The sequence below is a fragment of the Carassius gibelio genome, chromosome A3, assembly GCF_023724105.1.
Source record: "Carassius gibelio isolate Cgi1373 ecotype wild population from Czech Republic chromosome A3, carGib1.2-hapl.c, whole genome shotgun sequence".
NCBI lineage: Eukaryota > Metazoa > Chordata > Actinopteri > Cypriniformes > Cyprinidae > Carassius > Carassius gibelio.
In genome coordinates this window covers 19,575,082-19,593,095 of record NC_068373.1, presented here as the reverse complement: position 1 = coordinate 19,593,095, position 18,014 = coordinate 19,575,082, and the positions used below count along the sequence as shown (strand labels likewise).

The following is an 18,014-nucleotide window of genomic DNA, read 5'->3' as shown; positions in this document are numbered from 1 at the left end:
TTGAAATAAGGGTAAGGTACACTGAACTATATATGACTTATAGATCAGAAGTACGGTATCTGAATCAGACATGTCAGTATGAGTGTGTGAAGTAGTCACAATGATCATACAGGAAGAGTAAAAGTAAATTTTTGTACATGTTCAATATATATATATATATATATATATATATATATATATATATATATATATATATATATATATATATATATATATAAAAAATGCATTTAAAGTCAAAGGGGTTTGATTATGGTTGCAACATACAAATCTGCCATATCTTTAATTTTGGAAGACAATAAATATAGTAAAAATGCAGTTCACATGTTTGAGTGAAGATGTCCATCAGTGCATTTCCACAGAGTGTCCCGAGATAAAAGTCCAGCTCCTCTATCTCAAGTGAGCAGGTAGCAGTACAGGTTTGTGCAATAAGAGCGGCTGATTAATATCCCACATTCCCAGTATTTATCAAAATATAGACAAAGTAAAAGAAACACTGGACTTTTCTATGTCTGTTTCTTTGCATGTTCAGTTCATTTGGTGTGATATGGATCCAAATCGCATATCAACAGTGAAAAAACTATTTTGGCCACAAATGCAGTCTTGTACTTCCAATTCAGTGCAGCAAAGGTAAAGTGACAAATCATTTCATTGTGTCTTCAGATGTCACGGCTGCCCATATCCAGCGCACATCTGCTTTACAATGGATCATGGAGTGCAGTGGAGACTGTCTGACTGTTGGGCTTCCCATTGCACTGATTCAAAGCCTTGGTTTTGAATCTCAATCCATGGCCTATAACCCAACAATGCATGGAGAGCAAACGGTTAGTCTTGTAGAAGTTGCAGTAGGACATTACTAGATACATGCTGATAAGGAGGGGGAAATATTTCTTTTATCACCTGCTGATTTGGTACATTTGCCCACTTACAAAGAAATAAAGGGGCTGTCATTTTTATGGTAAATTTATTTTAATGGCTAGAGACAGAATTACCAACCAAAAAAGCTAGACAAGCACATTATATAAAGTTTAGAGATTGATTTGTATTTCAGTGAGTGAAATAAGTATTCGATTCCTAAGCAAAATATGACTTATTACTTGGTGCAGAAAAATCAGCAGGGGATCAAATAAACATTTTCCCCACTGCAATTTTAACAATTTTTACAAGTTAATGTAACTTTCACTCAGGCTCTTTAACTAAATATTAGGCTCGATAAAACTTTTTAGCAAATTAAATCCTAATGCCCCATTCTTTACAATATTAAATCACTAAACATCTCCAAACTAACTTTGCAGCTTGTGAAGCTCAAGTCGCTTTGCGGTTCATACAGCTGAAACAGCTGGTTGACACACTAACCAGGACAATCAGCCACTTGAACACACACTTGTTTCCCAAAACTTTTGAACGGTAGTGTATTTAATGAACTCTCTTAATTCATTAAGAGTTTAAAATCTCATGCAACATTGAAATATCAGTGTCAAGCATCAAATGTGAATGAACATACGCGTGGTGCCACAGTTTGGAGATGTGAGCGCGGACAGACTACAGGGTGGGTGTTTCTCCAGGTACTCCTCAGCCATCTCCCACACAGGTGCACTACAGCCTTCAAACAGGGCAGGTTTGTGGAGATTCCCTACTGTGAAAGTAATGTGTTCATATATTTATATCATGATGTTACCTGCACTCATGACACCTTGTACTCCAGTCTCCTCCATGCAGCGCTGAACATCCCCTCAGGTGCTGGATGTTTCCATTGGCGAAAACGGGAATGTTTACAGCCTCCCTACACAAGTACAATAAAGGTACACCATCAGGACAAAACACTAAGAAAAGTGGAAGCCAGTTGCAAGAGTTGTATCTCTTACCGTACAGCTTTGATGTGCTTCCAACTTGCAATGTCCGTCAAAGCCCCCTTTTGATCTTCAGTTCTCCCATGAACTGTGAGGAGCTGTAGAAAGTGTTAAAGATACCAAAGCATCAGTAACTGGTTCAAGAATATATGAATCCCATTAGACTGAGATTTGAAGTAATGTAGTGGTTACAGCTTTTATAACAAACATTTACAGATCAGTTCCAGGATGAAGAGACCCAAGCCTCACTCCTGAAAAAGCTGCTTAGTCCCAGGACACTCCATGTGCACTTTAGATAAAAGTATCTGCTTTAATGGGAAGCAATGGGAACGCTTTACCTGGCATCCAGCCTTTTCCAGCACGGGCACGGCAAGTTTTTCATCAGCCAGTTTAACTGTAAACGACAGCACCTGAATAAGACACATTATCTACATGGTTCACATCTGCACTGAGCTATTAAAATAAGACAACTTACTCATTTTCTCAAGAAGGTCCCACTCATCTTGAAGAAACACCATAATGGCCTAGGAGAAAATTTAGTATATAAACTCATGATCCGTACTTCTTTTCAAATTTTATTTTACATTAACCACCAGTAGGACAGAACACAAATGTTTCGGCTGAAAGCCTTCTTCAGTGTGTTCAAGGAGAGAATTTAAAAACGAGCCGTGCCATAGAAACTGGGGCGCATTTTGCTACACTTTTAGATTTCATTGAACAATTGAAGCAAATATTTATAGTTCCAAATGTCAGACGTTAAAAAACTGCTGCTTAAAGGTTTGGTGTCAATAAGACTTTTTCAATGTTTTTCTAAGAAGTCTCTTATGCTCTATGAGGGTGTATTTATTAAATAAAAAATACAATTAAAACAGCAATACTGTGAAATATTATTACAATTTAAAATAAATATATTATTTTATTTCTCTGATGGCAAAGCTGAATTTTCAGCATCATTACTCCAATCTTCAGTGTCACATGATTCTTCAGAAATCATTTTAAAATGCTTATTTGATGCTCCAGAAACATTTCTTACAATTATCAATGTTGCCAACAGTTGTGCGGTTTATGTTCATTGGAATAGTGTTACATTTAATGTTACATTTCGTTCAGGATTCTTTAAGGAATGGAGTTCAGCTGACCAAAGATCATTTGAAATAGAAATCAGCAATCTTGCTGGAAAACAAAACAAAACGATTCTTTTGAATGGTGGTTTATTTCTCACATACAACAGAAAAGACGTGTCAGCTGGGTTTTGGTACCTGGTTTTGCAATCATCTGTGGGCAGCCCAAGTTCAGGATGGCATCGCAATAATCCTGGGCAAGTAGAGCAGCCTGGATAAACACCTCAGGATCATTGGCACAGAACTGTATGGAGATAGTAAATAACTCACTGTCTCTGGGGAATGGTGAGTGTGCGTGCTTGTGTTGACTGATGCCAAAGAGGACGGAGAGACCCACCTGTGCGATGAGGGGTCGGTCCTCCTGGTTGACCTCGTTATACAGGTTCTCCCGACGGTAGTTGGCATCCCTGACGACGAACACATGAGCGTGCAGCATCGGTGTGTAGCAGAGCTCTGCGCATGTCTTCGGCTCAGCAGCCTCCACGCGAGCTCGCTCTGGTCCAACCATGGGCGCGACCACGTAGCGCGCACCCTTCAGAGAGTGCTCCTCCAGAACTCGAACCCACTGGGTTTCGTCATGCTGCCTACATAGGATGAAATCACAATGACTACATTAAATCATAAATTCACAGTTATGGATACTATTTGCTTGTTAACTTAAATTAGCACAGCACCTAGATGAACTGTACACCCTTAAATTCACTTTAAACGTTAGTTTGATTTGCAGTTCTCGTGTATCTGTCAAAGGCTAAACATTTTGGAAACGTGTTTCAGCAAAAGAAACACATTGACATAACTTATATGTTAACTAGGAGATGCCATTAGCTGTCATTCTTTTAAATCAGTTTGAACCGAGACGAGACCAAGCACTTGCAGTAGCTCAAGATCCAGCCACAGACAGCAGGTCTGGATGCGGCATAGACAGTAAAAGAATGCGGCACATGAACTGTTGTGTGTGTCGCGGTGAAACACATCCGCGAGGAAACAATAAACCTATTGATTTATTCCGGGGAGTTATGACAACATGTTACACCGTATGGAATAAGTAGCTGAATGGGTTGTAAATTATGTTTGTATTAAAATGTAAAAATCAGTAATGTCGTCTTTATAATGTGTATATTCTTTGTATACGATCGTGTTCCTATACGCAAACACCCACGTTTGGGCCAGGCCAGTCGAAAGAAATTCATTAAGGCAATCTGGAATATAGAATCTTAAAAACCCTTTCTCTTTCAAATATTTACAGATTAGGTGAAATAATATTTTAACGTCCGTACTATAATTGACCACTAGATGTCAGTGTCCACCTAATCATTTTGTAGGGATGCGCTCCGTTATGTTCAGATATTTCTTTAACTTTTAGATATTATTATCTTTACCATTCACGATTAGTTATTCAAAATATACAGGATGTTTAGAAGACTTAAGAAGATAAATAAGACAACGTTTCAATAAAGGTAAAAAAAAACATTTTTTTTTTTTGTAAGGCAAATAAATACACAGACACAGGCACGCGCGTGGTTTCACGATTACGCTCCATAGACATAATGGTTATACTGTTCAAAATCTATTTTCTATCATCTCCTTGCTGACCCCCCCCCCCCCCCCCCCCCAAAAAAAAAATGCTAAAACCAGCCTAAACTGGTCGGTTGGCCTTAACTGGTTTAAGCTGGAAGTAGCTGGATTTAGCTGGTTTCCCAGTCTAACCAGCAAAGGAAGTGGCCAAAGCCCCTCTAAAACCAGCCTGCTGACCAGCTAAGACCTGCTTAGGCTTAATCCAGCTACTTCCAGCTTAAACCAGTTAAGGCCAACCGACCAGTTTAGGCTGGTTTTAGCGGGTTTTTTTTGTTTGTTTGTTATTTATCATCGGGTAACCCTGAACCTACCCCTCACACAAAGCAGCTGATATTTTTAGATTTTCAAAAAGCTTTATTCTGTTTGATTTAAAAGCTTGTTTCCTCCTGGGGACCAAAAATGTCCCCGTAAGGACGAAGATTTTGGAAATTGCCATCTTTGTGACCGTGAGGACATTTGTCTACATAATGTAGGTTATAACTGAACCACACAAGCAAAAGCACACACCCACACACACACACACACACACACACACTTATTTGCTAGTTTTACTCTTCATTTAACAAAAATATTGTACCTTTGCTACTTTTTGGCCCACTAAACATGCTATGATGTACATGCTATGTATAGTGTAGGATAAAAGGCCACTTGGATGTAATATTAATAAAAATATTATTGAATGGCAAAATATTCAGAAGTAGCCATGAAAAACATTTCTTTGTACTCATCAGTGTTCAATTGATTTTTATTTTTCTAATATACTTCATTTTTATGATATATGGTCTTTCGATCAGTTGTATTGTAATCAATCTATATGTATTGCTGAATAAATCATATTGAGTTGAATACATCATTACATTAGGAAGCATTTAGAGATGTGTTGTTTTTATGGTTATTATATATTAATATAATGCCTGTGATATGTTATCTTGACACTTCACTTTATTAATAATAGAATCAACAGGCATGCAATTGTTTCCTCATGTTTCAGGACATTTGTATTGACACAGCACTGGTGAAAACTATTTTGTCAACTCTTTGTTGTGAATGCATCTGTTTTCCTCTGTTTAGATCTTATAAAGTGTTATTTATCACTGCACTAATGCAGTGTGTTGAAGCTAGAGCTCTTTTAGAAATCTGGTAGGGCTGTTAAAGTGGGCGTTCACAGTGTTTCCTGGCGCATTGCTCTCAACGTGACTGAGCACATGCAAGGGAAAGCTGAGTAATTAAGTCACGTGACTCTCACCTATACAGCCTCAGGCATTGGCTCTGCTCTGACCAATCATGGTCCACTGAATACAACATCAGCTCCTGTGGGCGTTATAATTTAAATAAAATGTATTTGCGATTCTTATCAGCAGCCAATTAGTCATTATCTACACAAGTTCCTGTAACTATTGCCTCTTTCCACTTCCTTATAGGCTTCATATTGATATGAGTAAATCATCTGCTTTATGTTATTGTTTACCTTTTAAGCTGCTATTTTCAATTTGAAGAATCAAGTAAAGTTGTGAATATGATCAATCTGCAAGACTGTATGTTTTTCTTTGATGTTTTAGTCTATGGCCTTTTACAACTACTTGTTTCTCTGCATAACTTTCAGAATAATTTTTCCATAATGCTTTGCTTGTGAATATTAGAACATTTGGAATTGAGGTAATATTTATGATGATTAGAAATTGTTTTTTTTTAATATTAACAATGCAGGTGCTCATATTCAGAGCTGCTGTATGAAGTAAGTCTACTGTAATAAACAAATAAATGATATAAACCACTTTAATCCCAATCAATATTAATTTTACAATTGTTTCCAGTAGGGCAAGTTGCATAAACAAAGTCACCATGTTAAGACTGTGTCTTAAGATTTAGTTTGAATAACTAGAAGTTAACGAAGTGGTTATCAGTCTTACTTTTCAGATTCAAATTAAATAAGTTTATGTTTTTATGTAACTGACTTTAAAAAACGATGAGTAATCTTGCAAAAAAAAAAAAAAAAAAAAAAAATTAGGTGACTAACTTTTAAGACTAGTCTAAGACCAATGCAACCGGTCACTGGAACTACTGTACACCTATTACCTCTATCCTAAGTCTATTTTAATTGATTACATGAAGAGAGATAAGCTGTCAGTTGTGTGTTTAACATAAGTTTCAACTTCACAAACTGGTTTCGCTAGTTATCTACCTGAAACATTATGATGAACACACCCAATAAACACCCGCAGATGTAAACTTGGTAATTTTCAGTATCGAAAGTAGGCTACAATAGAGAAACACATTTATAAATCTAGTCCAGCAATGACATATCACCTGACTTACATAAATACATACACTGCCGTTCAAAAGTTTGGGTCAGTAATGTTTTATATATTTATTCTTTGAAAGAAATGAATGAATCACCATAGAATGGTTTCTGAAGGATCATGTGACACTGAAGACTGAAGTAATGATGCTGAAAATTCAGCTTTGACTCACACAACATAAATTATATTAAAAGTATATTCAAATAGAAAACCATTATTTTAGATGGTAATAATATTTTACAATATTACGTTTTTCTGTATTTTTTGTCAAATAAATACAGCCACGATGAACATAAGAGAGTTCTTTAAAACACATAAAAACGTAACGTTACTTTATTGATCTCAAACGTTTGAACAGCAGTACAATGTTTATTTATACACATTGATTTAACGTACATCCCTGTACATTGTCCAGACTTATTAATGGGAATATCGCTAATAAAACACTTATCAAAGTTTAATAAAAAAATCATATATTCATATATATATTCATATATCAGTGGAACTACGGTTATGCATTTATCACTAAATAATCCCAGCAGACGGTTTGTTGTCTCAACCGAAGATTTTCCATTGGGCCGTTGTTGCTAGAGGAAGTGACGTCACTACAGCCCGCTGATGGAGTGTCTGTTGAAGCAGATACACACAGAGAGTAAACGGCAGTTTCAGGGCCAGTGGAGCTAGAAGGGAGTCCTTTGCAAAATCCGCCTTCATCCTTTTTTAAACAGACTTTTTTCAGAGTAAAAATTACTAGAGCATAAAGTTCGCACTTTCATCTTTTTAATAAGCCTAATATTTTGATATTTCCCGATTCGGAATGTTAGAAAACGACTGGTGAAAATTGGGTAAAGCTACTGTGAAGGGGATTAGCAAGCTAGCAGGCTGTCTAAAGGGATTCTGCCTGGGACAGAAGGAAGAATAGACGGACAACAAAGAACGGATTTTCGTTTTGTTTTTAAACACTCCGAACATATACAATTTAAATCACTCCCGTTGAAGCTAGCTTTATCGCTAGCTTTGTTATTTAGCCATTTATCATGGAATTGAGAGTAGGAAACCGATACAGACTGGGAAGGAAAATCGGCTCTGGATCCTTTGGTGACATTTACTTGGGTAAGCAATTGTTCACTGTGCTTTTTGTATTTTTTGAGAGAGTCGGTATTATCTGTCAGTTTAATAAAAGTGCACATAATATGTTGTTTTGAAACGTCCAATGGGTTCCTGGTGTCCCAAAGTCAGCTGCTATTGAAAGTCCTCTTCAGTATTGCTCGAAAACCAGAAGAAAAAAAAACACTAACCAGCGCTATTTTGATAACTAACCAGTTGGTTTAATACGTGGAGATTACTTTCAACAGACATTAAGCCGGTGTTTCTATATAAATCAATATTGTTATCAATGTTACGTGATATCAAGCCTTTTCTTGAGTGGAACTAAATAATCAGGCAGTCCAGTCTAACCAGTTATGCTTTATGTACTATATATTATTAGAAATGTTGTTCTCTACAAAACTGCTGTGTATTAGCATAATACTAGGACTATGAAACAAACACTGAAGAGAAAAAGTCCTAGATTAGTTAAAACGTAATTCAGCTTTGCCATTCCTAAATGCACTGGTTCTGTATTGTTTGCTGCTCTGTCATCTACATTTGAATGTGTCATTATGTTCATAATTTGTTTCAAGTATGTGTAGGAGTCTCAAATTTGAAACTATTATTTGTAGTTAGTTTCTATGTCCTGGCATGTCCTGTCCAAGACTTACGAGTTTAGTCTGTATTTTGTGGGTTAAACATCTAATATTTTCAGTCAGTTTGTTCTTTTTTGACTTCGCAACACTCTTGTGTGTACAATTTTTTTGTTATATCACTGATTTGGCAGGTCTGACAATAAAATGACTAACGGAAGAGGAAATGAAATAGTTTGTCACAAGTAAACACGCACATACAGCCTTAGTATTGCAAACTGTCTGTAGCGTGTGTGATCAGATACTTGCAACTTCTGAGTTGTTTCTGCATGTTATTAGAGGTCTTTAATTATAAGACCTTTTTAGAAAAGGGCTGTTATGCTCAACTTGAAGAACTTGGCAAGTCCCCTTCGCGTGCAAGTTTCAGCTTAACTTCTACAGGGTCTTGTGAAAAGAAATGATGTAATATTTGCTTTCGTCATTGGTTTTTGGAAGCCTGAGGCAACTGGTATTGTTGTTGGCAGCTGCCTTTAATGTACCTTTCTCATAAGTTCTTACCACAATAAAGTTAAGAACTGCCAGTTATTATGTATATGGTCCTAGGCTTAGTACCAGTTGCTTTTGAAGCAATTGGGATGCATATGGTTCCTTGTGGTTTTATGAGCTTTGTGCTCTTGCTCAACTCCTTCGTTTTAGTTTTGCAGTTGGGGTTGTATGCAGTGATCTCATTGCTGGCCAAAGTTGTTTATTGTGATCTGTTGTCTGCAGTACTCTGGTGGAGAAATACTCCACGCCTCCTCTCTGTACTTCTCTCCAGAAACAGCTTAAAAAACAACCACTGGTTCCAAGGCAAGATCCTAAATTTGAATAAGTAGCCCAGTATGATCTTGCAAAATTACCCAAACCTTTTTTTTTTAGTGCAGAAGTCCATTAAAATTTGCAGACAAAGTAGGAAGTAGAAGATCAGCTGTTTTTTGTGTGGCTGTTAACATAAAAACTTTGTTTTTGTTAGGATTCATGCCTCGACTGTGCACTATAAGTTAAGGTTACACATCTTATACATGTCTCTGTAGCATTAATGGTCAACAGTACAATCCGAATGTATGAATTACCAAGTGCCTAAAAGTTATGCAACAGTGGTGATTCAACTTGTGTAGTGGAAACAACCGTGTTCATCTACTCACTAAGGGGCTTATGTAAAGACTCCCAATATCCCCATACCTGGGGAGGCAGAGCCTGACAAACTCCAGCTGGGGCTGAAGGAGGCCAGACTGACCTGATCAACAACACATGCTCTCTCTACCAAGCCTCTTAAAAAGTACAGCACTGGCCTGCCTACGTGAACCAGAGAAGAGGAAATGCTCTCAGAGCTCTCATGAAAACATGGGGCTGTCTTGTGGTTTGTTAAATCATGTAGCCAAGAGTTTTTTAAGTGGCACAGTGGTACATTGTGTTTCCATTGTCTTCAGTAAATAACAACTTATGGGTTATTGGGACTGTATCAGAATTTTTCTATCAAGATTTTATTTTTTTTAAACAATGGTCAATGTTGCATATTGTATAATATGGAAATTGAGCATGTACACTTATCATTCAAAGTTTAGCAGGTTTCAAGAAACGTGTATTCAGCAATGATACATTCAATTGATATATATGACTGACATTTATAATGTTACAAAAATAAATAAATGTATTTTTTTATCTCTCTATTTCTCAAAGAAGCTTAAAAAGTTTCCACAAAATATTAAGCATCATGACTGTTTACAAAATTGATAATAAGAAACTTGTTGAGCAGCAAATCAGCATATTTGAATGATTTCTGGAGGATCACGTGACACTGGAGACTGGTGTAAAGATGCTGAAAATTCAGATGTGCCATCAGTTTTTACTGTAATTTTTTTTTATCAAATAAAATTCAGCTATGAAGAGCATAAGAGACTTTGAGAGAGAGAAAATTTAGTTTTGCTGTCATTTAACATCTTAAAGGCACAATTTGTAAGATATAGTGTTATATATTTTGTCCAGCTGATTACTAACAATATCTCTGTTTTCAACTACTTATAAATTGAGAAATCTCCCATTCTAAACAGTGACACGGGGCAGTGAAGGCACCTGTCAATGACGATAGTTACCCTTTGTTACCGCCTTTACTGACGTAGAAACCACATGACAACAGTATCGTGGACAAATGCAGAAGTAGTGTCTAGTGTCCAGCAAACCACTTGCTTGCTTCAAGCAGTTCCTTATTTACTTCTTGCACATTTTATGGTGGATTGTGTTACTTATTTATGGAACATAAGTACTGTTTACCATCTGCCACTAGTTCTGTCAACAAGGACAGTTCCCGTAAACTTGTTTTACTCAACAGGTGAGTTGTTTTGATCGTATGTTTACGGAAAATGTATGCTATTATAAAGATCAACAAGATTAGTATTATGGGGCGACAAACGCGGGGCATCGTGTCTCTAGACCCGAGCGAGGACGCGGCTGATCCATAGTCTGATCGTGTCTTTGCATTAAATTTGTATATAATCTACTCACGCAAATCATTGAACTCTCGTTTGAAAATTATGACATCTAGCACATTTATTTTAACCTCATCCGTTAAATCCATGATTTATATTTCCGTCTGATTGAGTAGAACACAACAAATCCCATCATCCCACGCTCCTCCTTAGCATCATCAAACCATGCGATTGTTATTGTTTTGGTAGTGCGCCCTCTCGTGGCAGGTCCTACAACCTGTACCTTTAAGTGATTTATTGTAATTTTGGTATTTTATTTTTAGTTTATTTAGACAATAGTATAGAATGAAATAATTAACTTATCGGAATTGGTCCAAATTTGTTTACTAGGTTTTCAACCCTGTAGAACTCCACATGCTGTTTGATAGATCTGATTGTTGTTTAACACTCTTTGCTGATTAATCTGTTGATTGCTGAAAAGGGTCTGCTATAAATATATAGTACAAGATGGAAATCACTGACACTTCATGTTTGTTTTGACACAAGACCCTTCAGATGCGGATGTAAAACTTTAAAACATCGACAACTAAACCTGTATACAGTATACAACAGTGGATGTTTACAAATTGATATAGTAATTCATTTGTTGACTAGATGCTGCATTAATGGAGAAAGAACAGCAGTAAATTTTCCATCAAGTATGAGAGGACATGAACATTAGTTTTATCTCAAGCGATTAAAGCAATGTTACAAGCGTTTGTCTTTCTGTGGCTCTAATAAAGTCCATACAAAGAGCATAGTATACATCATGGTTTCTCTTTCCTTTTCCTCGTTGGGTTTTCTTTTCTTTTTTCCTTTTTTTTTTAAACCCTGAACTTCAAACTCATCCTTGCCACTTTGTTAATTTTTGAAGTAACCTTTTGCCTGGTTTGTGATTTAATTAGTTTTGGACCGCCACTTGAACTGAATGAAACATGTCTGGTGTGTGTGTGTGTGTGCGCAGTACTTGAGATTGTCCTAGACGTGGTGCTGTGCTTTTACCCAGTGTGTGACTAACATATTGTTATTTTGATTGACTAATCGTCACGTTCAAGTATAAAGCAAATAAAGTGAGATAAAATATCCATATGTATCTAATTTCAATGCTATGGATGTTGTGTAGATATTAAAGATGACCGTATTCAATCTAGACTGTTGAAATGGTATAGACCTGTTCACACCAAGAGCTGTAACTATAAAGATAATGATATTAGCGTCCACACCAGCGAACGATATCGTCTGTTTATTCTAAGCGCCTGCGCGTCTGCCTCTTTAAATTCTCTGGCTCGTTACAGCAGAATGGATTATGATTGGATGCCATTAATGGTTTTATCGTTCGTCAGCTGGAAAAAATCATTCTGAAAGTGATTCCAATGATATAATTTCTCTGTGCCTTTATTATTATAGCTGTGGTGTGGACTGCTATTCTTTAATATTGAGAACGATTTTTAGAACAAAATCTTTATCGTTATCTTTATAGTAATCGTGCTTGGTGAGAAGGGGCCTTATTTATCACATGAAGATTAATGAAAGCTTTATTATTTTCTTGTTAGAGTGTGTTAATTTCAACATTTACTAAAATATTTTTACATTTTAAAGTTGCTTCAGTTAATATTAATGATCTATCAAGGATCAACACATAATATTAATATTTGTATTCATTTACAAAGTATGGTTCAAGTAGTTTTTTTTCTTTTTTCTTTTTTTAACAAAGAGTAAAGCACTATTCTAGCTTTCATTAATTATCCATTTAAAAAAAAACTCAGTTTATTAATTTGTATCGGTCTGATGGGTCCAACCTAGCTATCGGTATCAGTAAATCCACTATCATTCGACCTCTAGTTGTCATAAATCTCTTCTTTACCAGAGATGCTTATTTTGCAGATCTCTCTCACTAATGAATTAAATCTCAACAGTGTACTGCAAGTATCCATCTGTCTCTACAATGCACAAACCAACAAGCTTGCGGTCATGCAAAATGAATTTGAGCATATGCACATGAATACGATGAGTGCAACCAATTTGTTCTGCAGACAGGCTCAAGTTGAAGCCTCAATCCCTCTGGAGGGCCCTGGGCCTGGTGTGCGGGATGGGGGTTAAGAAATATGCCAGCTGCCTTGACTTTTATTGATCTCCAAGATTACATCATGGAAGGCTTCCCTGGGAAATTATTGCACTTTTATCTTCTAGGGAAAAAAGGAGGATGAAATGAAAGGGAAAAGGGAAGGCACAAGTGCTCAAAACTATGATTGATAGTCATTGACTGGATAGTCACTAAGGGCGTTAAAGGCATCCGCGTCATTCGCTGTTGAACCATGTGCATGTAGACAGCTGTGTTAAGGATGGGCTTCTGTAGTGTTAACTGATGTATTGTGTGGATGTGTCTGAACATGTTCCCTGTGCTGTCAGTATAGGGGAAGAAGAACATTCTCTCTGCTGAATGTGCCCAGGCAAATCAAATTCCACTGTACATATCTTCGCAGTCTTTGATATTCACCAGTAGTGGTGCAACATGTTCATAGCGGCATAAAAAGGTTATCAAAGGGATATTTTGAAGTGAAATGCTTAATATAAAGCATACCATTCACCCTAGGCTTGATTGTGTCAAATAAAACAAGCATTTTTTTTAATAGTAATTATGTACTAGGTTTGCATGGGCCTAGCTTGGGTTTTGCTTGTTTTGATTAGCCTGATCAGGTGTCGAAGCAGTACGTTTTTAATTTAAACATGAGATGCAGTGGGATGGGGAGAAACTCAACATAAAGTCTCAAGATATGTTTTTGAAAAAAATTGAACCCACCTTAATTTTACATGGCTTTTTCTAAACATGCGGGTCTGTTGTGCGAGACGCTAGAGCAACGGTGACAGAATATATCCCTCTCTAGAAAATGTGTGAAATATGCATTCTGTGTGAATGGCTTGGTTTCAGTTTTGACGTAAACAAGATCCTCTCCACATTCTCTTTCTGCAATATTTTGAATGAACATCGCAGCTGTGCTGCCTAGTGTTGGGCGATATGGTTATTTTTCAAATCGTCATATTGTCAGCCCGTGAGATCGACGATACACAATATTATCGTGCCTGGGTGGAGCAAGAGAGAGACTCTTTGTTCCTGTCATAGCATAACTATTTGGTGTTTTAAACTGCGCAGGTGCATGTAGAGATGGGTACCGAAACCCGGTATTAAAATGGCCCCGGGGCTAAATTATGAAAGACCGTAGTATCAGTAAGATCTGATGGTATCGGTTCTGCTTTCGGTACTGGAGGGGGGAAAAAAATATGTACTATGTATTTTTGCTTAATGTTATCGTGCACATTTTATCTCACCAAACATTTCTAATGTGCGATCATATAAAGACGTTTGTCTGTGAGATCTGCGAGATCTCTCATGCGCGCCGCGCTCGTTGTGGTGTGTGTGACTGACAGACAGTCTCACACACACACCACAACGAGCGCGGCGCACGCACATAACAGTATGAAAACTCATGCTTAATAATAAAGAGTGATGATGCCGAAGAGATTTGATTAATACTGTTATCGTGCACATTTTATCTTACCAAATATTTCTAATGTGCGATCATATTAAGACGTTTGTCTGTGAAATCTGTGAGAGCTCTCATGTGCGCCTCGGAGGCTGTCTGTCAGTCTCACACACACACACAACACGAGCGCGGTGCACACATGCGCGCTCAAGTTCGTCATTTCAAATGGAAGCAACGCGCACACGGTGCGACGAGCTCGTTCTCTCCAGGTGCGTTTACACCGCATCGAGTTAAAAACATCTCAACTTTTCAGAATGCTTCAAGCGCACCGCGAGTCATGTAACTTCCTCACCTTTTCCATAACAACGTTGAAAGCTTAGTCAAGATGAAGGAACAGCTGATCATAGCTGTATGTGGATTTTTAAAGTAATTTAGTAGTAGAGCTACTGTAAGCAGTTTTTAGTGCTGCAAATCCATTTATCCATTGCTGAAATTTCCGCGTTTTCATGAAGAGAGCAGGTCATGGTTGCTTAGCAATGGCAGACTCCTCAGGAACGCAGGTGCCCGAAGGCTTTGGGGGAAAAATCAAAAAGCGGCGTGCCTAGCGTTTTCCACGCATTTTTAGATGCGATATGTGAACGGCCACTTACAGTACAAAAATTCCTGCTTAATACAAAGAGTGACGATGGCAGAGACAGTAAAACGTTTCCAAAGTGTGGTTATACTTCAGACAACGCTGGTTGTCATAAGTGCAACAACATTTTTGCATGTAAGGGCAGAAACACAAGCAATCTGTCAAAGCATCTTTCAAAAGTGCATTATGTGCAGACAGAGAAATGCAAAGTTTTCGACTGCCTAAACACAACACAAAGTTACACAGTAACACAAAACAAAGTACCGATAAGAATACCGTTAAAGTACCGGACCGTTAAGCAGTATCGGTAAGAGTAGTAATACCATTTAAACCTTAACGATACCCATCCCTAGGTGCAGGAGAGAGAGCCTATGGAATCACCAATAATCGAACAAATATATCAATCAATCAATCACCTTTATTTATATAGCACTTTAAACAAAACACAACATTCATTTGGATAAATGTCTCAATAATGCAAAATGATAGTTAATGATAGTTCATCATTGAATTCAGTGATGTCATCTCTGTTCAGTTAAATAGTGTCTGTGCATTTATTTGCAATCAAGTCAATGATATCGCTGTAGATGAAGTCACCCCAACTAAGCAAGCCAGAGGCGACAGCGGCAAGGAACCGAAACTCCATCGGTGACCGAATGGAGAAAAAAACCTTGGGAGAAACCAGGCTCAGTTGGGTGGCCAGTTCTCCTCTGACCAGACGAAACCAGTAGTTCATACTAGTATACTTTCAAACATACTGATAAACTTATGTTAAATATAAAAATACTGTATTTAAAACAGCTAGTTCATATATAGTTGGACGCAACTGTCATATCACGTGTCCTGTGACAATAAGTCCTGCTGGAATTATCAGTCTAAATGTTTTGTAAAGTCCGTAAAAGGTGAAAATTAATAGTAGATTTCATTTAAAGTCCAGCAGTTAAACACTAATATTGGGCATAAATGAACACATTAAATATAAATTATTTTAAAACGGGTAAGTTCATATGTTTGGAGTAAGTTTAATTGAACTGATGCATCAGTCATACAGCGCTCTGTACCGCGCGCTTTATGACGAGACTGACGCACTGCCACAAAAACAAGAGATGCATTCTAATGTAACTGTGGCAATAAACTCAGTTAATGAGGGCTTGTTTAAGATATTGCACATATATAGGCCGTTCAGATTACTTGTTAAAGTGCAATGAAATACCTTATGTCTGCAGACGATGTACGTCTGTTTGTGGATGAAGACTTTGTAACGGCCAAAACTATATATTTTGCATGCGTCACATTATAGTGCGGTGTGCATGAAAATAATAACAAGGCGGCAGAGCGAACTTTCATCCATAGTGGTTCTCACATAGTCCTTCTATGTCATCACCACATAGTGTGTGTTATAAGTTAAGTGATCAGTCTTTAAGAGGAGGACTACGTGAGAACCACTATGGATAAGTTCGCTCTGCCGACTTGTTATTTTGTCTTTAATTTGTAACGCCAAGAAAGAGTTAATCTCTCATGTTTGAGTAGAGCGCGATGCCGTGTAGCAGCCATTAAATGTGTGGGACACCAACTCCATTTCTTTTTCATTTCATGGATTTCATGAGTTATCTGAGTCAAAGCGGACCACTTCAACGACTACAGGCTCTAATCCTCCTCCGCTCGCTCGCGCGTGCGGTGTGTGCATGCACGCGTGTGTGACTGTGTGTGTGTGTGTGTGTGTGTGTGTGTGTGTGAAATGCGGTGATGAAGTGAAATAGCTGGGCAGTTTGATAGCCGAATAATAATAAGCAGCCTAATAAAAAATAATAGTTGTTATTATCGACAGAGAAATCTGCTTATGTCGATATCTCTGACTATCTTCGATACACGATACAATCGTCTATGGGCACAACCCTAGTGCTGCCATCTAGTTGCTTCAACTGTATAGGTTAACAAAAACATAATTTAATGACACTTATATTGATCATATCGTTAGATATATCGCCCAGCCCTAATTGTCAACGCATCTTGTGCACCACTGATAAAGGCCAAAGTATAATTTGACCATTCGCATCCCCATTGACTCTCTCTGCCAATGTATTGGTGAAATTAATAGTTGGATGTGCCAGAACTTTCTTCAGTTAAACAAGGAAAAAATTAAATGATAAAAATGTTATTGCATTTGGAAACAAAGATGAAGTTTTCAAGGTTAATGCATACCTTGACTCTAGGGGTCTAACAACTAAAAATCAAGTCAGGAATCTTGGTGTGATTCTGGAGACAGACCTTAGCTTCAGTAGTCATGTCAAAGCAGTAACTAATTCGGCATACTATCATCTAAAAAACATGAGAATTAGATGTTTTGTTTCCAGTCAAGACTTGGAGAAACTAGTTCATGCCTTTTATCATCAGCAGGGTGGACCATTGTAGTGGGCTCCTCACCAGCCTTCCCCAAAAGACAATTAGACAGCTGCAGCTCATCCAGAACGCTGCTGCCAGGATTCTGACTAGAACCAGAAAATCTGAGCTTATCACACCAGTACTCAGGTCCTTACACTGGCTTCCAGTTACATTTAGGATTGGTTTTAAAGTACTTTTACTCGTCTATAAATCACTCAATGACCTAGGACCGAAATATATTACAGATATGATCACTGAATATAAACCTAACAGACCACTCAGATCATTAGGATCGAGTCACCAAGGGTTCACACAAAACAAGGGGAGTCCTCCTCTAGTTACTATAGCCCCTTTCACACTGCACGTCGGACCCGCAATATTCCCGTAACATTGCCTGGTCGCCTTCTGTGTGAAAGCAACCACGTCCGGAATTGATTACCGAATCGAACCCAGGTCGGGGACATAGTAACATTGCGGTAATCGATCC

At 37.6% G+C, this 18,014-nt stretch overlaps 1 protein-coding gene and 1 pseudogene across 1 annotated transcript in view; one reads left to right on the top strand and one right to left on the bottom strand.

The window, feature by feature from the left end:
* Positions 1-225: 225 nt before the first annotated feature.
* On the bottom strand, positions 226-3,547 carry LOC127942994 (tRNA-dihydrouridine(16/17) synthase [NAD(P)(+)]-like; annotated as a pseudogene).
* Positions 3,548-7,459: 3,912 nt separating this feature from the next.
* LOC127951118 (casein kinase I) overlaps positions 7,460-18,014 on the top strand; it is a 28,675-nt gene continuing 18,120 nt past the window's right edge. Inside the window, exon 1 of the mRNA XM_052548788.1 lies at positions 7,460-7,956. Within this exon, the coding sequence (XP_052404748.1) occupies positions 7,881-7,956 (76 nt within the window). The 5' untranslated portion in view covers positions 7,460-7,880. The remainder of the gene's footprint in view (positions 7,957-18,014) is intronic.